This window comes from Fusarium subglutinans, assembly GCF_013396075.1.
Source record: "Fusarium subglutinans strain NRRL 66333 chromosome Unknown NRRL66333_c0000112, whole genome shotgun sequence".
Lineage (NCBI taxonomy): Eukaryota > Fungi > Ascomycota > Sordariomycetes > Hypocreales > Nectriaceae > Fusarium > Fusarium subglutinans.
The window spans coordinates 128,958-156,589 of NW_023502175.1; the positions used below are offsets into that span (position 1 = coordinate 128,958).

At 49.7% G+C, this 27,632-nt stretch overlaps 8 protein-coding genes across 8 annotated transcripts; 5 read left to right on the forward strand and 3 right to left on the reverse strand.

Annotated features, from left to right (window-relative positions):
* Positions 1-936: 936 nt before the first annotated feature.
* FSUBG_8286 (uncharacterized protein) lies at positions 937-3,285 on the forward strand (the record flags this gene model as incomplete). The annotated part of the gene is made up of 5 exons (XM_036686678.1): positions 937-1,015; positions 1,087-1,184; positions 1,237-1,512; positions 1,570-3,128; positions 3,180-3,285. 5 exons carry the CDS (start codon positions 937-939, stop codon positions 3,283-3,285), a joined length of 2,118 nt encoding a protein of 705 aa, XP_036536241.1.
* A 2,368-nt stretch (positions 3,286-5,653) lies between these two features.
* FSUBG_8287 (Noc1p) lies at positions 5,654-8,141 on the forward strand (the record flags this gene model as incomplete). The annotated part of the gene is made up of 2 exons (XM_036686679.1): positions 5,654-6,123; positions 6,182-8,141. The coding sequence occupies 2 exons, from the start codon at positions 5,654-5,656 to the stop codon at positions 8,139-8,141; spliced, it is 2,430 nt and encodes an 809-aa protein (XP_036536242.1).
* Positions 8,142-8,404: 263 nt separating this feature from the next.
* On the reverse strand, positions 8,405-10,017 carry FSUBG_8288 (uncharacterized protein; the record flags this gene model as incomplete). Its single annotated transcript, XM_036686680.1, has 4 exons — positions 8,405-8,439; positions 8,640-8,862; positions 8,911-9,839; positions 9,921-10,017. The coding sequence occupies 4 exons, from the start codon at positions 10,015-10,017 to the stop codon at positions 8,405-8,407; spliced, it is 1,284 nt and encodes a 427-aa protein (XP_036536243.1).
* Positions 10,018-12,340: 2,323 nt separating this feature from the next.
* On the forward strand, positions 12,341-13,747 carry FSUBG_8289 (uncharacterized protein; the record flags this gene model as incomplete). The annotated part of the gene is made up of 4 exons (XM_036686681.1): positions 12,341-12,376; positions 12,432-12,501; positions 12,554-13,378; positions 13,428-13,747. The coding sequence occupies 4 exons, from the start codon at positions 12,341-12,343 to the stop codon at positions 13,745-13,747; spliced, it is 1,251 nt and encodes a 416-aa protein (XP_036536244.1).
* A 490-nt stretch (positions 13,748-14,237) lies between these two features.
* Positions 14,238-15,989, reverse strand: FSUBG_8290 (tRNA (guanine-N(7)-)-methyltransferase subunit trm82; the record flags this gene model as incomplete). The annotated part of the gene is made up of 3 exons (XM_036686683.1): positions 14,238-14,649; positions 14,700-15,389; positions 15,448-15,989. 3 exons carry the CDS (start codon positions 15,987-15,989, stop codon positions 14,238-14,240), a joined length of 1,644 nt encoding a protein of 547 aa, XP_036536245.1.
* Positions 15,990-16,337: 348 nt separating this feature from the next.
* On the forward strand, positions 16,338-17,385 carry FSUBG_8291 (60S acidic ribosomal P0 protein; the record flags this gene model as incomplete). Its single annotated transcript, XM_036686684.1, has 3 exons — positions 16,338-16,511; positions 16,568-17,328; positions 17,379-17,385. The coding sequence occupies 3 exons, from the start codon at positions 16,338-16,340 to the stop codon at positions 17,383-17,385; spliced, it is 942 nt and encodes a 313-aa protein (XP_036536246.1).
* Positions 17,386-18,199: 814 nt separating this feature from the next.
* FSUBG_8292 (uncharacterized protein) lies at positions 18,200-21,527 on the reverse strand (the record flags this gene model as incomplete). Its single annotated transcript, XM_036686685.1, has 3 exons — positions 18,200-20,818; positions 20,879-21,388; positions 21,444-21,527. 3 exons carry the CDS (start codon positions 21,525-21,527, stop codon positions 18,200-18,202), a joined length of 3,213 nt encoding a protein of 1,070 aa, XP_036536247.1.
* A 3,239-nt stretch (positions 21,528-24,766) lies between these two features.
* On the forward strand, positions 24,767-25,627 carry FSUBG_8293 (uncharacterized protein; the record flags this gene model as incomplete). The annotated part of the gene is made up of 1 exon (XM_036686686.1): positions 24,767-25,627. The coding sequence occupies one exon, from the start codon at positions 24,767-24,769 to the stop codon at positions 25,625-25,627; it is 861 nt and encodes a 286-aa protein (XP_036536248.1).
* Positions 25,628-27,632: the final 2,005 nt, after the last annotated feature.

The window sequence follows — 27,632 nt, forward strand, 5'->3', positions numbered from 1 at the left end:
CACCGACCCCACCCAAGCTTGGGCCGCTAGTACGCCAAAGTCCGAGCTGAAGGCCTAAAAGCTGTACCCGTAGGAGAATCAACACCAGGCAATATCACGGCCGATAGTTGCTGTAGTGGCCTCTTGGTACCTGCCGAGTACATTATTACACCATCTTTTTTTGTGAACTCAACGTCTTCTACACAATCTCCCTCCATATTGGTTGCTTGCTTCCAACTTCCTGGGCTCGAAATTTCTCCCTTATACTTCCATTTTCCCTTTTTATTTTTCTTTCCTTACTCTTTCCCTCTCCTCTTCACCACACTTGGGTCCTCTCTCCCTTTCTCTCATCTCAATTGGTGTAGCGCTTCAAAACACCAAAGCAAATCAATCACCACCGCCTGGACCTGAGATCCATCGTACTAGGTATAGCAGTACCCATCGCTGTTAGTCTTTCTGGCTCCTACATCTCCGCTCCCCATGGGCATATATCCATCTGCGAATGGATCCCCCCATCCCCTGTGAATGCCCCATGTTCGCCCAGTGCTCATCCATCCATCCATCGCACGCAGATCCGTTTCTTGGGCTAGGCTCACTCTCATCAGCGGCACAGTGACGCAACATCGAGACCACCACCATCTCGATTCGATCCCTCCGTTTCGCTTCTGCCGACTCCCCCCAGCCACGCGCTTCGCTACTCCCGAGAAAACTTCTCAATTGGCTTCGCGGACCATCGTTACAGCTTCCTACTCCTTTATTATAGCTCCTTTCCCAGCTCTCCAGCTCTCCAGCTCTCCTGTTACTGTCCGCCTGAAAGGTTTCTGCGCTAGCTCCACTGCTCAATTCAACGCGACCAGACCCCTGGCCGAAGCCCATCAGATCATCGCGTTCACTGTCTACCCTTCTTCCCCTCAGCGACTTACTCCTCACTTCTTGAATTGAGGTAAACACGTCAAGATGAGTGAAGGCGAGCAGCAGACTCGCGACATCAAGAACCACCTTCTCTTTGAGATTGCTACTGAGGTAGCTCATCGAGGTCAGTCATTTGTGATAGCAAAATCCTTCATTTTCGCGAGTCTTCACATACTAACCGGCGGCGCAATACAGTCGGTGGTATCTACTCGGTTATCAAATCCAAGGCTCCTGTTACAACAGCTGAATATGGCGATCGCTATACCCTAATTGGTCCCCTCAACCATCAATCGGTAAGACTTCAGCCTGAAGATTGTCATGACTTTCACGTACTGACCACGATAGGCCGCTGTCGAGGTGGAGGAGATGGAACCCACCAGCCCAGAGATCGCTGCTACCCTACAGTCCATGAGAGACCGAGGAGTTCACATTGTTTATGGCCGTTGGTTGATTGAAGGGGCTCCTAGAGTTATTCTCATTGACACCAAGACCGCCTATGGTCGCATGGATGAATGGAAGGCCGATTTGTGGGAAGCTGCGAGCATTCCTTCACCACCTGGCGATGATGAGACCAACGAGGCCATTATTTTCGGGTATCTGGTCGCCTGGTTCCTAGGAGAGGTAAATTCGCTTGACTATTCCACTTGTGTTAGATCTGCTAACCCTGGTATCCTATAGTTCGTCTGTCATGAGAAGAAGAGGGCTGTCATTGCTCACTTTCACGAGTGGCTTGCCGGCGTTGCCCTGCCCCTCTGCAAGAAGCGCCGCATCGATGTGACGACAATCTTTACCACGCACGCCACTCTTCTCGGCCGATACCTCTGCGCTGGCTCTGTGGATTTCTACAACAACTTGCAATGGTTCGATGTCGATGCTGAGGCTGGTAAGCGCGGTATCTACCACCGATACTGCATTGAACGAGCAGCCGCGCATGCGTGCGACGTTTTCACCACAGTCTCTCACATTACAGCGTTTGAATCCGAGCATCTGCTCAAGCGAAAGCCTGATGGCGTTCTGCCCAATGGTCTGAATGTCACAAAGTTCTCGGCGGTTCACGAATTCCAAAACCTGCATCAACAGGCAAAGGAGAAGATTCATGACTTTGTTCGAGGGCATTTCTACGGTCACTACGACTTTGACCCCGACAACACACTATACCTTTTCACAGCCGGTCGTTACGAGTTCAGGAATAAGGGTGTCGACATGTTCATTGAGTCCTTAGCACGATTGAACCATCGTCTCAAGGCCGCTGGTAGCAAGGTGACAGTTGTTGCTTTCATTATCATGCCTGCTCAAACCACTTCGCTCACTGTAGAGGCGCTGAAGGGTCAAGCGGTTATCAAGTCACTCCGGGATACCACACACGTTATTGAGCAAAGCATTGGCCGTCGCATCTTTGAGCGGTCTCTTAAGTGGCATGAGGGTGATCCCATGCCCGATGAGAAGGAACTCATCTCTGCTCAAGACCGAGTTCTACTTCGCCGTCGTCTCTTTGCCATGAAGCGTCACGGACTTCCCCCAATTGTCACCCATAATATGCTCAACGATCATGAGGACCCTGTCCTGAACCAGATTCGACGTGTACAACTTTTCAACCACCCCACTGACCGAGTCAAGGTCGTCTTCCACCCCGAGTTCCTTAACTCTGCCAACCCTGTTCTTCCTCTCGATTACGACGACTTTGTGCGAGGTTGTCATCTGGGCGTCTTCTCTTCGTACTATGAGCCTTGGGGCTATACTCCCGCCGAATGTACTGTCATGGGCGTGCCCAGCATTACCACTAACCTTTCAGGTTTTGGATGCTATATGGAAGAGCTTATCGAGAACTCGAGCGACTATGGTATCTACATTGTGGATCGACGAACCAAGGGCGTTGATGACTCCGTCAACCAGCTCACCTCGTTCATGTACGACTTTTGCGGCAAGAGTCGCCGTCAGCGTATCAACCAACGAAACCGAACAGAGCGTCTTAGCGACCTCCTCGACTGGAAGCGCATGGGCATGGAGTATGTCAAGGCTCGTCAGCTAGCGCTACGCCGTGCCTACCCCAACTCTTTCAGTGGCGACGATGAAGAGGATGACTTTATCCCTGGTGTCGAGCAAAAGATTTCGCGACCCTTCTCTGTCCCCGGTTCGCCACGAGATCGCACTGGCATGATGACTCCCGGCGATTTTGCCAGTCTTCAGGAAGGCCGTGAAGGCTTGAGCACTGAGGACTATGTTGCATGGAAGCTTCCGTAAGTGAACGTTCGTGCTTGATTCGACGCCCTTACTAATATTGTTCGCAGTGAGGAAGAAGATCCCGACGAGTATCCATTTCCCCTCACTCTTCGCACGAAGCAACCTGCCCCCCATAGCCCTTCTGATAATGTACCTGTCAACGGAACACAGTAGGACCGATATTCCAGACCCTTTCGGACAGGGCTTAGAGAAGAGGCTGAAGGGGAGGAACTGTATTTGAGTAGACGGGCGAACTTTGATTAATTATTGTTGTTTTATGGGAACGAGCAAGAGGTGGAAAGGAACTTTCTCATCAAGCAGAAGCTTGTATGTCATTACTGGTGTTGACGCACATCCGCATTGTCGCAATTTGCATCCTGTGCTTTTCTAGTTGACTAGTTACATCCACTTGGGAAATCTGTTTGATGAAGCCTCCGCAGCTATTCCAGCCCTCGGCATGGTGAATTGATCCAAATAATCGAGTAATATCAGATGTGTAGGTGCTTTAACCTGACCTTTAGCTATTCGAGCTTGACAGGGCAAAACATACTCTGACGCCCACTGAGTTTGCTCAAGACATGAATCCCAAGTGTTCTTATCTCCGGTAGCCCGGCTATCCTAGAGGGCACGACTTTTCTTACGACACGAGAGTTGTATGGGCACAGTGATGTTTAGGAATAAATAGTTCGGCTTACATTGTTGTTGAACCAGAGAAGTATTGAGTGACCGATATTCCAATCTTTCTTGACAAAAAGTCAGAGCGTATCATAACCGTGGAAAGTCAAAAGACCAGGAAAAGCAATATAACAGCCCCAGTTATATCATCCAACGACAGCCCTAGAGCTTCTCATAACACCAAGAAGGCGGCTACAGTAATGAATGGCTGGTGTCCAAACGATTGTACATATGTACGATACGTTACAACGAATTTGAGCCTCTCCACCAAGCAAGGGTAGCATGATGTGCACCGTGCAGTTGAATGCGGGAGCGAATGAGACCTCTTGAGCTGAAGGGCTTAAATTGGAGAAGTTATCATCAACACATGGTTCGCCATTGGCGGTGAAGGATATGGCACACTTGATGCAACGCGAATGCATGGCAGTGGGACGATGCCGTGGTGACAGACGCTTATGTGCGTGTAAACAAATGGTGTTCATCATGACAACAATGTCAACGGAAGTGGTTCTAAGTTGGTATGTTGAGGTCAGCATGATGCGAAAGAGAAGATTTGCAAGCCCATCACCAAACTTAAACATGAGAGGAATCATACGCTTTTCTTCCCGTTTGAATTCATTCATTGATAGTTCTTTGTTTTGATGCTGCAGTCATGATATTCTCCAGGTCCTTTCCTTTATCTATCGCGTGTTAGAGAGGCGGATATGTACTAAAGCTGCATTGACACCCTAGGCCATCAAATCACACTACCTCACACCACCATTTTCAGTCTCTCGCAGGCCTCAGGGTGTAAGAAGACTTCTAACGTTAAGCTAAGGTGCCAAAAATACTTAGTCTAAGATCCTCTATATCTATACTAAATTACACTAAGTTTACCTAAGTTTACCTAAGGCTTTTTTGTCACATAGGATAAAGGTCCTAAGTTTTATTGCATCCCCTTGGCAGGTCCCTCAAATCCTTGCTGCAGTTCAGACTTCCCCGTGTTTCTTTGCTTGTCTCCTTGTGCATCCCCTGCATCGTCCCTGTCCGAACCCCTCCCGGGAGAGGGTTTAGAAGCGGTGACAACGAACCAAACAAAGACTGAACCTGATGGCAAGAGTAAGAGGCCGGCTGCCCTCATAATGAGGAGAATCCAACTATCTCTTTCTTTCTCTGATCTAACCCAGTCCCTCTCATTTCGTTCCGCGAACAGGGCTTTCACGGCGTTGGCACCAGTTTTGCTGAATCACTTTTCATCTATTATCCTTTCTTTGTCAATAGCTTCACTCCACTTTGAGTCTGAGCACAGCCGACTTCTCCTGCATATCCGAACTGTCGATTGTTTATATACACGCATACATCCCACCCATAGCTGCATGCTTCTTGACTCCCGTTGTCTTCAACCACTGTCCCTTTCTTTTTCCCAGAGACAAGACTGATTACTCCCATCATATCGTTGGATCCCCACCACCTCACCCTTTTCGAATTTCCGGTCTAGTTGTCCCGCTGCGACAACGTCCATCCTGTCACATTTCTTCCGTCGTTCAATTTCTCCGGTTCGCTTCTCCTGGACAAGACCTTTCATCTCTCGACCGCCTCGGAAACTTCAGTACCTCAGCTCTTCAGCAACAGACCACCAGCCGATCAAGTATCCAATACCCGTGCTCATTCCCACTAAAACGAAAGCCAAAGCTAAAAGCCGACGGTACCTGGCGGCGGGAACTAAAAATATTGTTAGCACAGCCAAGAAAAGCTCGTTGCTCCCCAAGAACAAAGGTTGCCCCCCTTTTTGCCAGATGCGGCGTGGGGTGTAAACAAATGAGACACGCCCGCAATCAGTACCCGACACCGAAATAAGGGCCCCAGCTGGGCCTTGCCGCCTCCCAAGATGCCATCTGCTACAACAACAACATCTACGGTTCCTCATAGGCCGACGACTCCAAAACTCCGTCCCAGGAGCTCCTCACGCGCTATCCGAAGACCAAATAGCGCTGCATCAACCCCTAACCTCAAGTCCGCATACGCTTCGCATTCGCGCGCCGCGCCGCCGCCTCTACCGCGCAAAGGTTCCCTGGCCCAGCTCACACAAGGCTCCCTCGCCAGCATCCCCGATGTTTCTGAGAGCTACGCCGTTGATACTGTCCTGAGCGACTCCTCACAAAACATGATGCCTCCTACGACGCCCGGTCGCTCACAGGCTGTGAACGTTGCACTTGGTGATATTGTTGATGTCCCTGGTGGAATGCACGGCGTTGTTCGTTTCGTTGGTCCTGTGCAAGGTAAGAAGGGAGTTTTTGCTGGCGTCGAGCTCGACCAAGACTTTGCTAGCCGAGGCAAAAATGATGGCGATGTGGACGGGTAAGAATAATACAGCGCAGTGTTTCATGAGTTTTCAGACACTGACAATAGCCAACAGCATATCATACTTCACAACAACAATCCCTGGCGCCGGTATCTTCTTACCAGCCGCCAAGGCCCTTCCTCGTCGCGATTCGATTCCGCCCTTTCCCATGACCCCAGGCGCGATGGGTGGACTCCGGGCTGGCAACCAAAACTCACTCAACTACACTTCCCCAACACCCGGTCTCCCCAAGTTCAGTGCTTCTGTTGGGCCCGGGGCCCGGGCTCCCAGTCCTCAGCAAAAGCTAGCACCAAGAACTTCCCTTCCCCGGCCCGACTCTCCTGTACGCCGGATGCAGATGACACCTGGCCCAAGACCCTCTATGACAACACCAGCCAAAACTCCCACCCGATATGGGAGCCCAACGCAGTCACGCTTCGCTCAGAGCGTCCGCGGTACATCAGGTGATCCGAGCAAGAGACCCCAGAGAATGGATCGGAAGCCAAGTCATGGGCCGCGAAGTGCTTCAGCCTTGGGGTCGATATCAGGCCTTGATGATGATCCTGCGCCTTTGGGAATCCAGCGAACCGGTACTAATGGAAGCTCCGGGTCAGTCTCGTCGTTCGCCATGAAGATTCGGCCTGCGTCGCGCGTCAACGTTAATGATGAGGAACTCGATCGGCTGCGGTCACAGATTGAAGATCGTGATCGGCAACTAAAGGAGCAATCCGCTACATTAGCCGACATGGAGAGTAGTTTAGTTGAACTGCAAGGTCTCATGGAGCAAGCAGACATGCCGACAGTGCAACGAAACAGCTGGGACAACAAGGACACCGCGCAACTACGCCAACTGCTGAGAGAAAAGAACGACAAGATAGCCATGCTCACAGCCGAGTTTGACGCCCATCGAGCTGACTTCCGGAGCACTATCGACACTCTGGAGCTTGCCAGCACCGAAACGGAGCGAGTGTACGAGAAACGGATAGAGGAGCTGATGGCCGATGTTCGAGAACTCGAATCACGTAATCTAGACGTCGATTCTGTCGCGACCCAACTAAAGCAACTGGAAGAACTGGTCCAAGAACTCGAGGAGGGTTTAGAGGATGCTCGTCGGGGTGAAGCAGAAGCTCGAGGTGAAGTTGAGTTCTTGCGAGGGGAGGTTGAGCGAACAAGGACGGAATTGCGTCGCGAACGTGAAAAATCATCGTCAGCTCCTCCAGCAAATGGTGATCATACAGTATCTTCCAAAGAGCTTGAGCAAAAAGACGATGAGATTAGAGGCCTCAAAGCCATAATTCATTCCCTCAGCCGAGACTCTATCCCTGGTGAGCCCAAGCCTCCTGCACCAAGGCCTGGTTCATTGATGGCCGAAGATGTTGTGGCGAATAAGATCGCGCGCGACAATCTCGAGCGACAAGTTGCTGAGCTCCAATCTCTCCTTGAAAAGAAGAACAGTCGCGAGGACGAACTCGAGAAGGAGCTTGAAACAATCCGTCAGAACGGTACAGCGGCCAACCGGTCTTCTTTCAGAGACTCCCGAGACACCGTCGTAATGGCCCAGGCAATGGAGAACCGACCAGTCGAGAACCTCAAGAGATCCAGTACCGCTACACATAAGCGGGTCAGCACCCTCGACACAATGCCAGAGAGTGACGACTACTCCAATGCCACAGAGACTAGCACCCTCTGGTGTGAGATCTGTGAGACTAACGGTCACGATATCTTGACCTGCACCAACATGTTCGGCCCTGATGGTGCTAAGACCTACGGCGAGTCCAAGGCCATCAAGAAGGCCAGCCGCGAGGAGCTTAAGCCGCATACCCCTACATGTGATGACGCCCCTGCGCCTCTCACGCCATTCAGGCTCAAGAATGCTGGACCTCCCTCTCCCGCAGTCAAGATCATGCCGAACCCCATGGAGTCAGGCCCCGTTGCTGGTAAGGAAAGTGGCATCATGGACCCCGAGAAGTGGTGTGCTCTATGTGAGCGTGACGGCCATGACAGCGTGGATTGCCCCTTCGAGGATGCCTTTTGAGGGCCAAATTCAAATATTTGTTTTCTTAACGCATAGCATGTTGGAGAATCATTGGAACGAACATCAGTGGGGCTTTTCTTGAAGCCTCGCGAAGGACCATTAAACTATGCTTGGTGTAAGGGGCGTGATGAAAATCGCCTCAAGCGTGTATCCCCTTTTCATGTTCTTATTTTCGAAGCTTGGGTCGCAGTCAGGTTATGAATGCTTGGTCCTTGTCTGGTAAGGCACTCTTCGTGATACCATATTCTTACTTGCGTTTCATATCAGTAACCTGTCTTGTAGCACTTCTCCTGTAATACTATATGACATGGTATATCAGACTCTTTTTAGGTCAATATTCGTTGTTAATGTGACGTCAGTAGATGTGTATTATCTATCGCCTCGGTGTACTTTGAAACATGTCGCTGCCTATATTTATTTCCTGTGATATTTGTAATCTCTCCCCTCGAGCACTATGCCACCACCGAACACTCTTCCACATCTCACCATCCCACTCACCTACTAAAGCACGATACTTCACTAAAAACCATATACTGGGCTCCCAACTGCGTGAGTCCCACGGCACGCCTGCACCCATGCCACGTGAGTTCATCCAAGCTCCCCAGCATGTGAAACCACCGGAGAGAATGTCATGACACAAGGCCCCTTCATCAATGGCATTGGGATCTTGCTCGAGAACGGTGATTAGATTCTTGCGGAAGGTTTTAAACGGAATGACATCCTAGCTGCATTAGTACACAAGAGCATGAAGTCGTCCATACTGACACACAATGTAAGGATGATGTCCAAACGTTAACTGCTTCTCGATCGGCTGAAGATCGGATGATACGTCCAAGAATCTTGACTTCACAAAGGACAATGTTGATGGATGGTGACCTTCGTCCGACGTGACAGAGAACACACTGCAACCGTCATCGTGGAGTATCTCGTCTACACCCCCCATACCGAGAGAGTAGCAGTTTGCGAATATTGCACCAAATATCCCAGGCTCCATTGTGTATTGCGTTGGGAAAAGCGATGGTCTCGCATTTGCTGTCCTGAACAATGCCTTGGCAAATCGGATGGCTTGAAGTTGACCAGGAGTCTGATGTAGCATCTTTTGTGAAGAAGACGGAGATTTTGGCTCCCGGGTATCTTGCTGTAGGTGACGAAGAAGAGATCGTTTTTGTTCAATGCTGAGGCTCTCTACACCATGCAGGACGTCTTTCAGAGAACTGTCGTCATTGCTTGAGGCTCTTTGAGAGCCTCTGTGGCTAGAGTCTGGACTATCCTCAAAGGCTTCTTCTATGGCGCAATAGCCTAAGCAGTCTGCTGGGGGGTGGCCTGTAAACCTTGGGGATTGTTGTATAAGCCCAGGCATGACAGCTTCCCATTGCTCATGAGATCCAAGGTTGGGAGGGTTGCCTTTGTCAAGCACTGGCAGAAATTCCGATGCCAGTTGGTTAGAAATGACCGTTGGAACCGACTCCTGGGTAAGATCTTGCCAAGTTTGCGGCACAGAATAAGTTCCAGTGCCATCGAATCTGTTGAGATCCAATGGTATGAGGTTGTTATTCAAAGGTGCTAGAGGAGCGCTGGTGTCACTCGAACCACTGGGACCAGGAACATCATCTATATGACCATTACCGGTGATACTAGGAAGGCTACTGGGGTCTAGAAGCTCATTTAGAAGGGCCAGTTTCTGCTTCCGCTTTTCGCCTGTGATACCAAGGTTGATGGCGTTAGTATGGTCAAGTCCGCCGATATGACGTGCAACTTGAGATCAGGAAGACTACATACGATAGTTTCGGCTAGCAAGACGGTTCTGTTCACGGCGTGCCTCGCTATTACGTTTGGCTGACACCTTGCCCTTCTGTATCTTTGTGGTCTCACCCATGATACTGCATTGGATGGTAATGAGGTGAGATTAGGGTAAGCAGATGTGGAACTGACGCAGCAGATAAGAAGGATGATGACAACTGCGGCGCCAAGGAAGTTGAGGGTTTTTCTTCTTCGTTTTTAATCACTTTTGCGCTTATTGGGGGCACATGGGGTTTTCCGTTCAATATTGGCTTCTTGTCGTTCAAAATTATAGAAACTAACGCTTCAGTCCGTGAACAAGGTTGAAGTTATGAGTTAAGCGGTGCCACTTTTATACTTAAAGCAGTAGTGGTTTATGGACCAATTGTATTGATTACTTTACTGATTCTATTATATCCTGCAAAGGGTTCCATGAGGCTCTTATTCCAAGGTATTCTGGAGAAGTCGCAGGGAACAAAAAAATATCTAATCTTAATACAGGATGTTAAAATAAACTTAGTAAAGGGTATCCTAAACTAAGTAAAAGATACTCTAAACTCATACCAACTTACCCTAAGTCTTTTTATTATTTAGGATTAGGGCCCTGAGTTTTCTTTACTCCCCTAGGGAAGGTAAAGCAACTTCCAAGATGTCCTAGATCATAAGACGTAAGGTAAGTTTAGGGTAGGCTTAGAGTGGGTCTCAGACCAAGGTTTCTATTATTTCGTGTTATCTGGCTTCTGGGTCCGAGGTTTTCTCCTCCTTGCCCGGAGAGTCACATTGTATACCCCTGATCTTTCATCAGATCAGAAAAGTCTATCGTACAACAGAGAGATAGTGTGTCAAAACTGACGTTGCTTGAAAGACGAAACTGGAACCTCGTGGAATAACATGGGTTGTTTCATCGTCCGAGAGAAGCCTGGCGATTATCTCACATGTCAATGTTCTGTGTAATCTCATTATTCAATTCTGCGTGGTCAGGGAGGTAGGACACAGGGTTTGTTTAACAAACAATATGTACCTGGAGTACCCCAGTTCGTTAGAGAGGGTGGTGGAAGTTTCCAGGCCAGATCTGGACAAAGCACGCGACTTCACGTCCATGGTGACCATTTATAGACACATCTTTTCGAACGATGTAGAGAATATAACGGTCAAACCATAAACTGCCATACGCCCTCCGAGCCAGGTATTCTAGCTTCCGCGGTGACAGGGGATGCCGGGCAGGCGTTTTTGAGGAGGCGAAGAGTGAGCGAATCAGTGCAACACGCTGCATGCCCGAACAGGAGCATCGGGGTCGGGTTGTGGGGTCCTAAATCGGACCCTGCGGCTGGAGAGAAAAAAATCGAAGAACTTTTGGCCACTGCAGGAAGGGCCCTAGGGGCATTTTGGAGGGGTTCTAGGGGCGCCTCGCAGGGAGGGCTGTTAGTGAGGTACCTTCACAGCCTGGACAGCCTTGTATGAGACCTGTTAAGGCATGGGGGCGTGCATGGAGGAGGTACGTAGGTCCATTGTTTGTTCGGTGTTACGGGTGTAAGCAGGTATTGTATTTACTGGTATCGGATGCAGCAGTGTGACCCTGGGATGAGCTTTGGAGTGTGTGGAAGCCCCTGGAAGATCCGAATGCACTCCAGAAGAAGGTACGGAAAGACACAGAAAAACGAAAATGTAAATTTATTTTGGCTTTCGACAGGTTTCCCGTCCTTTTGGCGCGTCATAACCTTCAGCCGAGACCTGACCCCTATCTCTACCTACTCCGTAGCCCGCCCGCCCAGTGTGGTTGTGGTTACTACTACCTACTACGACGCACTAAGACGCAGGTCATGCATTATCAGCACCGCCACAGAATCTACATTCTTCCACACAATTCCATGAGGCGCGCCTGTGCTGCAGCCTCCCCTTCTTCCATCTCAAAACCCGTCCGCTCAATCCAAATTCAAGTCTCAGCGCCTAATCTCGACTCGATTTGAACTCGACATTCGACTCTGACATTTTTTGTTTGAGACACTTTTCTCTCTTCTTCTCTGTGGGATAAACTCCCCTCCGTTTTGCCATTTGCGAATTCCAGCGCTCTTATCGATCGCCTCTTTCTCCCCTCCACTTATTATTCGAATCGAATTTTAGAGACCAAAACCCGTTCAAACTTGCCGCAGCGCAGCCCCGCCGTCGGGAGACTCGAGATATATACACCCTTTGGCGAACAAGGTACGCATATAAAAACACTGTCTTCTCCCTGCGCCAGATCCTCGGTATACGATGTTGTCATAGTTCATCTTCTTTGCACATCATATTGCTGTTGCGCGCGTGAAAATCTGCGTCTTTGTTTGCTTTGTCCGAGCCTTACTAATATACAACAATAGTCCTCGCCTCCCCTGTTATCTTGGACCTTGGGATAACAAAACACAACTCGAGCGACCGACACAATGGTCAAGGAAACCAAGTATTACGATACCTTGGGCGTATGTTCTATCGATCCCCGAAAAAACCTCGAACAACTGCTAAACCAGATCACAGGTTGCCCCTACTGCTACTGAGCAGGAACTGAAGAAGGCTTACAAGGTCGGAGCCCTCAAGTACCACCCTGGTATGTATCCCAAGACCCTCTTGGTCAGTTGAACATGTCTAATGCCACACAGACAAGAACGCACACAACCCCGATGCCGAAGAGAAGTTCAAGGAAATCTCTCACGCCTATGAAATTCTCTCCGACTCCCAGAAGCGACAGATCTACGACCAGTATGGTGAGGCCGGCCTCGAGGGAGGTGCCGGCGGTGGTGGAATGGCCGCCGAGGACCTTTTTGCTCAGTTCTTCGGCGGTGGTGGTTTCGGTGGCATGGGCGGCATGTTCGGTGGTGGTGGTATGAACCGTGGCCCCCCCAAGGCCCGTACCATTCACCACACCCACAAGGTTACCTTGGAAGATATCTACCGAGGTAAGATCTCGAAGCTCGCTCTCCAACGGTCGATTATCTGCCCCAAGTGTGAGGGTCTCGGTGGCAAGGAGGGTGCCGTCAAGCGATGCACTGGCTGTGACGGCCATGGCATGAAGACAATGATGCGCCAAATGGGCCCCATGATCCAGCGCTTCCAGACTGTCTGCCCTGACTGCAACGGAGAGGGTGAGATCATCAAGGAGAAGGATCGCTGCAAGCAGTGCAATGGAAAGAAGACCACCGTCGACCGCAAGGTCCTCCACGTTCACGTCGACAAGGGCGTCCGCAGCGGCACCAAGGTTGAGTTCCGAGGTGAGGGTGATCAAGCGCCCGGTGTCCAGGCCGGCGACGTCGTTTTCGAGATTGAGCAGAAGCCCCATGCCCGCTTCACTCGCCGAGATGACGACCTTCTCTACAACTGCGACATTGAGCTTGTCACAGCTCTGGCTGGTGGCACAATCTACATCGAGCATCTCGACGATCGATGGCTTGCCATTGATATTCTTCCTGGCGAGGCTATTTCTCAAGGTATGTTTTCACTGTGATGAGCTCAAGGAAAGAAAGCTAACTGTTTTAGACGCCGTCAAGATGGTTCGCGGCCAAGGTATGCCCTCTCCCAGGCATCACGACTTCGGCAACATGTACATCAAGTTCAACGTGAAGTTCCCCGAGAAGAACTGGACCGATGATCCCGAAGTTTTTGAGACCCTCCGCAAGGTTCTCCCGCCCGCCACGCAGAACGCACCTCCCGGCGACGCCATGTCCGAACCCGCCAGTCTCGAGGATCTGGACAACACAACCCAGAACAGAGTATTTGGCAACTCCGATGGTATGATGGACGAAGACGACGAGGATGGTCATCCCGGCGGTGAGCGTGTGCAGTGCGCCTCGCAGTAAGCTGGTCGAAAGAGAGCGGCGCAATAAACACACGCGGCGAGTGCCATAACTGCATCAGCTGTATGTGCGAATAGGGCATTTCGCACATCCACAGTCTTGGTCAGAGACAGTGCAGCTGAGGGTGGACGTCAGTCGTTGTCGACGACGTCGCTTGATCGTTCAATGATACCAAAATTAGCAGAGGATATGATCTACCAGGCATTGTGAGCCAGTGTGGTACTGGGGATATGGTGCAGTTGAGTGGGCACTTGAGTTGAACTTCGAACGATCGTGTTTGAGGGGTTAGTGAAGGTGGAGGGGCTTTCGATCAGGCTTGGCTGGCGTTTTGAGGACATAGATGATTCAAATGAATTTGGTAGTAGCAGACGTAGACCATGAACATGATGATTTGTTTGTTATTCTAATATTGGTTGGCAAAATCTACCAAAATGACCTTTGTCCATTGTGGTCCTGCAAAATCGATTTCTTTTCTATTACTCTTTGTACATCCCTATTGCTCCTCACCACGGCCAGCCTCTTCCATGACTTGGTCTTCGGGCATCTGTTCCTCACCCCTTTCTTCTTCCCGTTCCGTGGCTTGTTTTCTTAGAGGTTCGGTGTTATACAAAAGACCCCTCACGATTTTCTCATCGACATCAAGTTCAGTGCTTTCAACATCATCGTCATCCACCGAAGCTATTGTGCTTGTGGCGAGCTTTTCATCAGTCATGGTAAGTGAGTAGATAGCCAGGCCTCTTGCTGGCGTAGAACCGCTGGGGTCCAGAGCAGCGACGATCTTGGGTGCTTCATTACCGTTGGCGGGCTTGATAGAGAGGCTGAGGGGCTTGCCGGGAAGCTGGATAATAGCTGGGTGATTAAGGGCGTGATTTTTGGTGAGTTGCCATGAAAAGATGGCAGAAATACTACTCAACGTGAGTTACGTTATGGGGCATCAATGGATAAATACACTTACTCCTGACATATGGCGAGAATATAGACAAGATCCGAGCCATCGTGTGGATATACCAGGCTGTAAAGCCCAGACACAGCTACCTTTGTAATCTCAGGCAATATCTTTTGAGCTAAAGACAAGATGCTGATTTTGGAGAGGAGCTTGTTTGATTTCCAATCCCAGACGAACAAGTCCTCGTCACCACCACCCGACACCAGTACATCACCACGCGAGGCTGGAATGACCATGGAGCTGATGAACTCTGTGTGACCGAAGCAGAAACCCTCGATGACATATGACTGAGGAAAGTGTCTTGAAATCCGAATATGTTCATCGCGATCGGCAGTAAGAATGTATCGCCGACCCTCACTCTCACCGATCACAAGTGCAGTAAGCATCGAAACATGGCCAAGCAATAGAGTGATCTCAAAGTCTGGACCTTCGGCTTTGGAATTGCTGTCGTTTTTGGTCCGTGTAGACAGCTCCATCTGTCTTTGCTGCTCTTGAAGAGCTCGCAGGTTGCGCTTTGAGTGAACGGTTGTAGTATTGGCAGATGGTTTATAAGCTGGTTTGGCGGGGGCAGGGGTCGAAGCAGTCCGGAGAGTAGGATCGTAGAGGAGAGGTAGAGAGTAAACATCTCCAAATTTATCAGCGACAATGATCTGGGAGTCTGGTGCGATAACGACATCACTAGGGCGTTTAGGAAGAGTTCTGGCCTAGAATTAGTATACGGGCTGAGGAGTTTTTTTTCTCATCTATACGAGCTTACCGTTTGCTGATTTGGTTGAGGGAGCCCTCCTCATCATTCTCGAAGACCCAAATGGCCTTGTCGTGTCCAGTGATAGCCAAGATATGTGAGTTGTCAGGAGTACTTGTCAGATGCGTAACGACTGGGCTATCAGGTACGCGTGAGATGTTGTGATTCTTTGCTCGTTGCTGATTTTGTCTGTTCTTGCTCTTTTTCCCACCCTTCTTTTTGCCCTCGCTTTTCGTTTCCTCGGAGATTTGAGTATCCTCTTGGACCTCTGGCTTGGTTGGAGTTGTCTCATCCTTTGGCTCTTCAGTTCTTTGTCTCTTAGCTGGGGGACCAATGCCATCTTCTTCCTCGGCGGTATGGGTCTTTGTCACGGGTTTCTCAGTTAATATGTCACCTGAAATAGCCTTAACTGCTGCGTCTACTTTGTCAACATCTGGATGTTTCCACGACGACAAGTGAGATCCATCCTCAAGGCTAAAAGAATGAATCTTGCCTCCTCGAGCAGCAAAGAGGACATTTCCACTGACGTGAACGACGTTGAAGGGAAATTTCATGACGTCTGAGCCCCCGTGAGTTGATTGAAGATTGATTATCAAATTGATGAAATTTGATACTGGAGCAACTGCTTGGTGACAGCTCAAATCAGACTCTTCTAAGTTCCACTTTCATGGACGTAATAGAAAGATACATCGAGGATGTACCTAGGTATGATTAGTACCCCACCTAAGCCACCTTACCTAGAGCAGACTAGCGTCTCCATGCCCTAAGCGAATGGGCACATAACATTTTCCGAAACTGCCAAAAGAGTTTTTGTACTCATCAACATCTTCATCAACCTCCAATTTCCATTTTACGATACCCCTTGCCCTTAAATACTCCTGCCTTCAGAAAAATAAGAAGATATGGGGGGCAAGTCTGAGAACAAGGCCAACTATTTCGACAAGCTCAAGGGCTTGCTCGAGGCCTACACCTCCATCTTCATCGTCGAGGTTGACAATGTCAGCTCCCAGCAGATGCACGAGATCCGACAGGCTCTCCGAAGCAAGGGTGTTGTCCTCATGGGCAAGAACACCATGGTGCGTCCCTTTTTTCGAGGAAGAAGACATCCACCGGTTGCTAATAATGTTTCCAGGTTCGCCGAGCCTTGAAGACCTTCATCCCCGACTCCCCCGAGTACGAGCGTCTCCTCCCTCATGTCAAGGGCAACGTTGGTTTCGTCTTCACCAACGACGACCTTAAGGAGGTCCGTGACATCATCCTTGCCAACAAGGTCGCTGCTCCTGCTCGTGCTGGTGCTCTCGCCCCTGCCGATGTCTGGGTTCCTGCTGGAAACACTGGTATGGAGCCTGGAAAGACCTCTTTCTTCCAGGCCCTCGGTGTCCCCACCAAGATTGCCCGTGGTACCATTGAAATCACCACTGATCTTAAGCTCGTTGAGGCCGGCTCCAAGGTCGGTCCCTCCGAGGCCACCCTGTTGAACATGCTCAACATCTCTCCGTTCACCTACGGTATGGGTATCTCCCAGGTCTACGACCAGGGCCAGTCTTTCCCCCCCAGCGTTCTCGACGTCGGTGAGGAGCAGCTCCTGAAGACCTTGTCTCAGGCCATCACTACTATCGCTACAATCTCTCTGGCTCTCAACTACCCGACCCTGCCTTCTGTTCTCCACTCAGTGGTCAACAGCTACAAGAAGGTTCTTGCTGTCGCAATCTCTACCGAGATTACGTGGCCCGAGATCGAGGAGCTCAAGGACCGCATTGCCAACCCCGATGCTTATGCTTCCGCTGCTCCTGCCGCTGCCGCTTCTGGTAGCGCTGATGCCCCTGCTGTGGCTGAGAAGAAGGATGAATCCGAGGAGGAGGACGAAGACGAGGAGGGCTTCGGCGGTCTTTTGTATGTGAACCTCTTCCAATACCTTGTGCGTACAACTAACAAATCTGCAGTGACTAAATGTAGTCACATCAACCGGATGTACGACTGCCTTCCAGGACTTTGGTTGGGTTTACGACTTATGTATCTTAAAAAAGGGGCACATAGATCGTCTGCTGGACAATTGAATCCGCCGCGACGGTTACGAACCAAGTTTTGGGACTCAACATGCGAGTGAAAGCTTTTACTAAACCGACTAATGCAGCTCTGCGGATTGGGTGCGATACCCAAAAAAGGTTAGTCAGACAAACATCAAACATTCTTTTTTCTTTTTACATTCCCGGATGATTATATAAATTGTTCAAGAGCTTTTTAACCCTGAATCTCCTGATGACACACACATCACCACCCTATGACGGACACCCATTACAATCATGTTAATTTGACAAGATGTCTTTTGAGAGTATCAAAGCTAATGGTCAAATCATACAGGTCTCGACGCCCTCGATTGTTCTTAAGCTTCCACAGTGTGATGTCCGTGCATATTGACTAAACGAATCTAATAGCCCAGCTAAACTGTAGGATATGAGAAGAATGGTCATACCCAAGATAATCACATTTACTCGGAAACGAATTGCACTTCTAGTTAACTTTCTATAATTATAATAATATATTATAATTGGAAGCTCAGAACTCTTGTTACACTTTCCAGGCACGGATTAGAGTTTTGAGATAGACTACGGTCGATTAATACTATCTATCCATTGCATTCTCACGCCTTGTAGTTTGTCTTATTTTCCATTATCCCATGAGCTTGCAAGAAGACATTCTCAAGTCTTTTATATCACTGTAAGAGGCGCGACTTTATTTGCCATCAATACCTACCAAAAGTGACCTATATGTTGTTATCTTGCTTCAAGGCACGTTTCGCTACCTCAATGGCTCGATCCGGTAGCCCAGCGAGCCTTGCAACTTTCAGTGCGTGGCTTTGTCGGTTGATACCTCTCTGAAGTTTGTGGTTGTAGAAAAAACCTCCCTCATCATCCTCGACTACATTGGTGCAATATGTCTGAACAATACCTGCCTCGGCTGAACACAACCCCTCTGCTTGAGCCAAGTCGGCTACAGAGTGGAAGTGTGTCGCAAAAAGGGTGCGGCATTGGTTGACGGTCGCGAGGTGATGCAGGCATGCAAAGGCGACAGCTGTGCCGTCCTCTGGCGTGGTTCCTCGACCGATCTCATCCATTATGACGAAAGACCGTGGTGATGCTTGCTTGAGGATCGCTGCTGTTTCCAGCATCTCTACCATAAATGTGCTTTGATCGCGGTAGAGGTTGTCAGCTGAGCCCACTCGGCTAAAGATAGCATCTACAATCCCCAATTCTGCGTATGATGCAGGTACGTAGCAACCGATCTGGGCCAAGATCGTGATGAGAGCATTCTGGCGTAGAAACGTACTTTTGCCGGCCATGTTGGGACCTGTGATCAGCCAGATCCGGCCGTCAGTTGGCGATCCAACCAGACAGTCGTTCCTCACAAAACTTCGACCCTGCTCATATAGGCCTCCCTCAACAGTGGGATGTCTGCCGCCTATAATGGTGTGACTAGTCGTGTTGTTCAGAACGGGCCGGACGAGGTTTTGCTCCCGAGCCAACTTAGCGAAGGAGGTCGTAATGTCAAGTTCATCGAGGACAGCGGCATTACGGCGCAGCTTGACGAGATTTTTGACGACAAGTTCCCGAAGGGAGTAGAACACGGCTTGTTCTTCAGCGCGAATCTGGGCGCGAACTTGGTCCATACGCTGCCCGAGAAGTGTCCATTCGGAGATGTGAAAAGATCGCGTAGAACGACTCGAGGACAGAGCTTGTACATCAGTGAGATTTCGAGCGTCTTTGCCCTTGATATGGGCAATGTGGCCAAGACTGGGTGTCCACTTGAGGGATAGACTTGGAGCATTGAAGCTTTGGCGGAGGGTCTGGTTGAGTGTCGTTTTCTCTTCTGTCAAAGTCGCGAGATCAGTGTGAAGCTTTGCTAAGTTTGGGCTCGCAGCAGGTCTCATGACCCAGGCTCCATTCTCTTCGGCGTAATAATCCCGAATACTGACGGGTCGTTTTCGCTTGCCCTTAGGAAGAGATGCCGCATCGTCCTGCGAACCTTCGTTGCTAACGACAATCTCAGCAAGGGCCAACATCTGACTGGCCTCGGAGTCTTGGACGTCATGCTGTAACACAATACCTTCTTCATCAATTGCATCTCTGATACGCTGGGAAAGTTTCAGGGGCTGCGTGAGACTGATTCGAGATATCAATGAAGTTAGGCAGTGGTGCTGTGACTTGCGAAATGCAACGTTGGCCTTTTCCAAGAGATTCACGACATCCCTGGTCGCATCGATAGTACTCGCCAAATCGAGGAGGTCATCAGCATCGCCACGGCCAAGTGTGAATTTCTGAACAAGTCGCTGAGAGTCGTGGCTCCTACGCAACAAGAGGATTATGGAGTCACTCAGGTTTACATCATCGATGAAGCGGGTGACGAGGTCTTGTCTACGAGTGATGAGCTCAAGAGACGTGGACGGTGCACTCAACCACTCGTTGAGAAGTCGAGCACCGCTTTTCGTAACAGTGCGACGAATGGCATGCAGCAAACTACCCCGGAACACGCCATCACGAATGGTTTGCTTGATCTCAAGGGCACGCATGCTATTTTTATCGACAGCCATGACCTGCATGTCTTTGTTCCTTAGCGGAGGTTGCAACTTCATACTCATGCCTTGCAGCTGATCCTTGACATAACCAAGAAGAAAGCCGGCAGCGTGTACCTCAGCTGGTGAGAAGGCGGATACTTCATGTTTAGCTAGGGCACACTCCAGCATGGGCGTCCAGTTTTCCGGATGGAACAGCGAGGAATCATGCGGGCGGGGTGCGTATGAGATGATGTGACGATCCTCAGCGAGGAGGTCAGATAGGCCATTGTCAGGGCAAGATTGCAGTGTCTGGTCTAAGAGAAGCTCGCGCGGGCATAGTCGGGACAAGATCGTCGGTAAAGATGCAAGATTGGCTTCTTGAGTGCAGAAGTAGCCGGTTGAGAGATCAAGCCATGCTAGGCCGAGTGACACGGCGTCTTGGAACCCCTGAGACTGTCCAGCACCTCGGCCAACGCCAACAGCTGATGGTAATGGGTGGGCTGATTCGGGTCCATGGCCCGCTAGTCCTCCTCCTGAGCCTGCCACTCGGCCGATAACGGTCTTTACATCAGTGACGGTATTTGTGACTTTGATGCTTGAGTCAATATGAATCGCCATCACGTAGTTGTTGGCATATGGGTCCATAAAATTCTCATCGATTAGAGTCCCGGGAGTAATGATACGAGCAACTCGACGGTCATGCATCAACCCACCTGATCTGACCTTTTCTGTGGGAGAGTTTGGATACTCCTCAGCGATCGCGACATGGCGGCCGAGATCTTGAACGAGAATTTTGAGGAAACGATCGAGCTGGAAGAAGGGGAAACCTGCCTATAAGACGGATGACGATGGTAAGATGAACGTCAAGGTAGAGGGTATCAATAAACATACCATGGGGACAGGACCAGCATTTGTCTTTTTGTTAGCTACCTTGATGTTTAACAGGGGTCCGTACTCCTCAGCGTGTTCAAAGTAGAGCTCATAGAAACCGCCCACTCGCGTCAGCAACACACACTTATCAAACTTGAGCATATTCTGACGGGCTTGAAGTAGCACTGTAGGATACGCGGGAGGATCTTGGGGTAGTGGCGGCAGCGGGAGCGGCAAAGCCTCTGTCGACTCATCGTGGGGAGACGAAACTGACGATGACGTTGGTAGAGGAGATGCTGGTTTCGGTTGAATAAGCCCCTGAGGCAAATCGGAGAGCTTTACGGTGGTGGTGGTCTTTTTACCCCTGGATTGGAGAGGATGGTGGGGAGACGGTGGATGTTGGAATGAGCGGATAGAGAAGCCATGGTATAGTGAGTGTCCAACATGACAGTGCCTATGAGGAATAGCAGAAGCTTTAGGTGGAGGAGCTACTACTGTTGCTGCAGCGTCGGAAATAGCAAATGTGGCTGCCTTGAGCACAGAGCTAGAGGCTGAAGCTGAAGCAGAGGCAGGCACAGAGATAGACCTGGAAGTTGAAGCTGAAGGTGATGATGCCAAGGGCCGCAGATGGCGGATGCCGAACACTGGGAGCACCATACGGCTGGAACATGGAGACGGGATGGGCTGTTATAGTGGCGATGGTGTTTACCTAGGTACGCAATGAATGAATGGATATCCGTTGGAAGTATCCAGTCCAGCAAGCAAGGGCAGGCCAATTCCTGATTTGAGAACAGCTCAAGAGGGGTCGTTCGTAAATCAACACTCCAGCTACCTAGGTAGGTAAGTAGGTATGATTGAGCAATGCTTGCTGGGGGGGTGAGGCTGTCGACAATAGAAGCAAGATCTGGCGTGCAAAATGGTGGCACTGATGAACAAGGAATGATATGGCGATCAACGGATGGATTATGCAGGGCTCATATGATGACAACCTAAAAAGAGGAAGCAGTCCCATACAACCCCGCTGGTGCGAGATGCTTGAAACTAGGTACCTAGGTAAGGTAAGGTAAGGTAAGGTAGCAAGGAAAACAGCAGCATGGGGCATCAAAAAGTGGCACCGAGTATTGTAATCAGTTTACCATACAATTGACGCGATTCACTAATAAACACAATAAAAGAACACAATCGTTGAGTTACAGCTTGCGCTGAGTACCTACCTACTAAGGTAGACAGAAGCTTCAAATCCTCTCTAGGTAAGGTAATCAGTTTCTGGTTGTTTCTATGTGGGGAATAGCGGATATGACGAACGTTGTGGAATATGTAATATCGGCGAAAAATATAAAGGAAAAGAAGATGAATACTAGGTACCTAGGTAAATCAGAACCAATCCCACCGAGCCCAGGAGTAGGAGCCAATGCAACAGCTTCATCTGCGAGACCAAATCTGCATTGACGAGCATAGAAACACCACAGCGGACTGTCATAACTACCTACCTACCTATCACCTTATTTATTAGGACACAGTCTTCAACAACTTTGTTTTGCCAGGGTCGGCAACCACAAAATCTCCTCATCTCCAAGTAGTAACGAATGAGGAAAGGAACGTTCGGTAATAGTAGGACCCCTTGGCTTGTAATTGCGATCCTGATGGATGATCCAGGGACTTTGTGACAAGGTACTCCAGAGATTTTACGGGGATGGACAGCGCCAGGGCCCACAAGCGAACAGCACATGTAGGCATGAAACGGAAGGAATCTGATCATGGAGGCGTTGACCAACGAGAGGGACCCGGGTCTTCGCGAACAACGTGTGAGTAAACAGTCGAGAGTCAGCGCCCTCGAACGACGGTAGCTAATGCACGGCGATTCGCGGCTTTTCCGAGATCTACAGGGCCTGGTTCCCTCTAAAGCAATCGATCATGCCTGGAAATAGACCTGCCGGTATGGATGCAGGAAATAGAGTTCCCCTCTGGAGTTTGATGTGGGAAGTGGAAGGACATGTGGTGCCATAAATCAATGCTACATCAAGAGACATTTCGTTACCCCATTCCTGGGTGATATCTCGAGATGAATGAAGCAGGCCTCAGCACCTAAACTTCCATCGAAAGAGCTAAATCCTCGGCAGGCAGAAATTATACAGTGCGGAGTGGTTTCGGGCACTAACTACCTTACCTACCTATGGTAGTACGTAGTCGGTAATGTATGTGACAGACCGGCGGGACTTGGGACTTATCGGCTGCCTTACCTACTCCATGCGTCGTAAAACCGTGGTCCCATGATAGCGTCATCATCATCCCTCAACACCAGATGGCCCTGCAAATCTGCCCAAGCTACCGGAGCTGGAGCTCAACCCCTCCAACCCAAGCCCCGACTCACGATGTATGTGTCTCAAACTACTAAGCCAATGTGCGCACGGTAACTACCTAAGGTACCTAGGTATGCTGCTGGGCGGTAAAGCGACTGTCCTCCTCCTTTGGACCAGGGAAGGGGAACAGTAGATGACGGGATCTTTCCAACGTAGCAGTCGGCAAGCTAGCATGCCTATGGGGATCCATCCTTCTCTGAATGAACTGTTGTGTGTACTGAACAGCTAAAGGCAAGCATCTCGGTAGATCAAGGAACGAAGTCCGAAGACCAGCCTTGTCACAACAGGACAGCACCACTTCCGGTTTAAGCAATCATATCAGATGGGGGCCTATTAGATATGGCATGGGGTTGAGCAGGAAAGAAACGACGAGACATGAAAACAACACCATCGCTGCGAGAGACATCACAGCATACCTAGCTCTGAACAGCACATAGTGACAACATGCTATATCCCCAAGACAACACATGAGAGGCCCAGAGTCAGCATCAGATTGAGCGGCCGTCTCCATGAGAGCCAGGGAACCCCCTTGATAGCCTCCAAGCGGTCATCTGGGCCATGGCATTGAACTGTGCCGTACCAGGCTCAACTGAGAGCCATGCAGAAGAAACAGACACTGGAATTCAGACATAGCTCGCTGGATGGATGCACTGTATCTCCCATGCCATCCATAGAAAGACGTTCCAGGATTCCAGGTTTGATATGACCAGAAACAACACAGACGGAGTTGTCACCCAATCATTCACAGCAACAGCATCGACTTTTGGGCGATAGATGGATGTGCTTGCTGGGAATTCAATGGCATAAGCATATCTTCCCGCGGGGTCGGCGTGGGCCGATTCTTGAGAGAGCCTCAGCCCATTTTGGGTCCGCTGCCACACGACGTCGCCGCACCCCCCTGCCCGAAAGCGCCAAACCCTCGACCACATCTGTCGATTGTGAGCTAGCTATATATCCCCTTTGTGCGCGTTCGCTGGCCAAACACAACGTCCTTCGCTTACGCATCGTTATTGTGCTCATTCACTTATATACAGAGATAGAACTCAGCTATCGACCCTGTGTCTTGCTCAACTGATCTGATACAATTCTCCACATTACCACTTACACGCCCTTGATCCTCAACACCAACGGCCACCCTGACAGCAGCCGCACGATAAACCTCTTCAAATAACGCGATATAAACATTCAAATCAGCTCGAAAGATAAAAGAGGAACACAGCCCCTGTATAGTCGAATATTCCACTCCCCAGCGCCATTTAATCCCAGCACACAGTCCCTTACCTGGAACAGTGCGCCTGGACAACCTGGATCACCATTCAGCATACATATATATATATATACTCTCCAAACCTCACTCAGCGAAGAACGCCTTATGGCGGCTATGATGTCGTCTGTCAACCCTTTTACACCGGTGACCCCCCCGCCGGAGAGCCACTCCTTTCCTAAACTTCCTGCCCAAAGGCCTTTACAGAACACCCTAAAACGAAAGGCCTCGATGCAAGAACCCTTCAGTGGCCTGGCAGGCCTGGCAGGCCTCAACACTCCCACAATGATGGCTCCTCCCCCCCCTCCGACTTCACAGCCTAGAATGTCCTCGTCGCCAAACCGCAGTTCTGGGCCTAGCTCCAGCAGCACTCCTCAGTCGAGCGAGTCAACAACCCCCGAACTTCCCAGTATCGCCGGCGCCAATCTCGATCCAAAGTACCTCGCCATGGTTTCTCGTATCGCTGCTTACTATCAGCAGAGGTGTCAGGCTGTTGCCAACTACCAACAGCAACGATGCCAGGCTTGGGCCAACATGCACAGACAAAAGTGTCAAGATATGATGCAGGCGTCTATGTTGGTTGTGGCATGGTACGTGAGAGATCGCATCCAGCGCAGGCGAAGAAGGGAGAAGCGCCATTTCAGATCCGGCTTGAGACGAAGGACAGATCAGAATAAAATCGCACGGACTGAGGTCGTTCGCCGCTGGGTTAAGCAGATCCCTGAGGGACCCGACTCACCCAACGAGCCCCTCAACGTTCAGCTTGCCGACCGCGACGAGGCCGAGTTCTCCATGGATCGTGAGACACAGCCGGACAAGGACACCAAGTTATTCGAGATGGCCGACAACCTCATAAAGAGCCAGTACAAGAAGATTGAAGTTCCTATAATGGGTGTCCTCAACTTTGACGAAAGCGACAACGACAGCGAGAGTGATCTGGATGAGCCAGAGCCAGAGCAGTACGATGAGATGGACGAAGCCGAGGACTTGGCTGAAGACGACGAATACTACGAAGTGGAAGATGATGAGCTGTACGACGACGAGGACGAAATCGAATACACAGGAGACGGTGCTTCAGAGGTTGTTCACCATGGCACAGGTACTGGCTCGGGCAGCCGAAACAATAACTTGAGTGAAACCTCATAAGACTGATTCCCCCACGCAACATTTCAGCAATTAGTCCTCTTCCGAGAGGCGGGGCGAGGAACCTCTCTAATGAAGACAAGGACGCATCTACATCCTGGCGACAGAACACAACTCCAACAATCATGGGCACATTTGTACATTGGTTTCTTTTTCAGGGAATGGCGCAATAACACGGCGGTTGATGGTCTACAACGAACTTACACACTGGAGTCAAGAGCATCTCCAATATTTTATTATCTGTTTCTCATGGCATACATACATCGATGATACCTTTTTTCTAGCATGGCATATTTGTTGATTTCTACTTGGACATCAGTGTAGGTTATACCTGGTAGTAGACCCAGTAGGCAGTCGTACGCGAGCTGAGCGTAAATATACAATCGACATAAATGAAGATATTTCCATCTGGACATCCGTTTCTTGATTGTGTGGCTGCGGATACAAAACATAGGTACCTAGTTCGGGAGTGTTACTCATTTAGATCTAGAAGAAAACCGAGCACTGACGCCTCGTAAAATCGTGGGAGTGGTCGAACTGCCGCGTTCTAAACGCAGCACTGCATTTCGTTGATCAGCGATGGGACAAGAGGGGAAATGCCAAAAAGAGCGGGAAATGGCATGGTAAAAATCGATCATCGTAGCATTGAACCGCTTGGGCTGGCAGACTGGGTTGGGCAGTGCGTACTGTACGGAGCACTCGGCAGTAAAACAGCCCATGAAGGGTGAGGAATCGTTCGATGTTTCCTCGTTTTAGGGCGACATATTCTGCAGGCTGGTCTGGGCTTCAGGTGCTGAGTAAACCGGTGAGGAGGAGGAGACAATGTCAGACAGCCAACTACCTTAGGGTAGGTACCTACCTGGTGGTGGTTTGTGAAAGTCTTTAATAAAGTCCCCTACCTAATCGCTCGCGATATTCATCATAGCCAGCATTAGCCAGCTACCTACCTCCATGCTATGGGTGAAGTGACTTCGCGGACTGATTCGATCTAGCAATGCCTTTATCCCTCTATAAAAATTAAAGCTTGATCTATAACTTTTCTAGAAGATGGTATAAGGTATATCATAGGAGAACAAAAGCCAGGTAGCCATGATAAATATTGCGAGAGATTATAGTAGAATTGAAGACTCTACCTAGGCGCCTAGGTAAGCTGGAGATGTATACCATTCGATATCTAATCTCTCACTTTACACTCACTCAATCTCAGAAAACAGGACCAAATATCATCGATTCACGAGGTGCCACTCTGTAGATAGGTAAGCTGCATCACTAAGGTACCTACTACCTTAAGTGAGATAGGTAGGTACCTTAGGTAATATTTGGAACATCTGACTGAAAGAGAAGGTCGCTTTGTGCTTGTGAATGAATGTGTCTTGCTGTGATACTGACCTGCTGTACTTCAATTTCTACCTAGATCGTGGCTGCCGAAGGTCAAATCACAGATGAGGTAAGGTAACTCCCAGAAAGTGCAAATAAATATTGTGTTCCGTAGCCCAAGGCTTATTGCAACTCTGATCTATCAACCCGTGGCTTTTCGCATTCTCCCTAACTTAGTACTTATCCTATTATTACTCTTCGCCAACCCACGACAACTGTCCTGTCCAAAATTCCTTGGATGCGCCGACTTATATAATATTGCGACTAGTTTCTACCCGAGTATCATTCATCAATAAAGAATCGTACAGCAACGCGATGAGGTACGTGATTTATGCTGCATCAAGTTGAAGCACCGGATCCATCTCCCCGCACCACCAATTCCCCAAATTCCGATCAGTGAATCACATGGACCCATTCCCAAACTCTGCTTGGTTTAGAGTGTTGTTCGTTCCGAGTCTAGTGTGTCCTCTCCCCCGGTTGCTGTGCCGCAAGCGCTTCAACCCCTGTCAAGGTACTCGATGGGAATGGATGTGCACCTGGTAGTGGGCATCCCCCGCTTCCATTTCGGCTTGGCGTTCGTGGATATCGAAAAAATACATCAACATTAGTCTACCGATCGACAGGCGGCGGT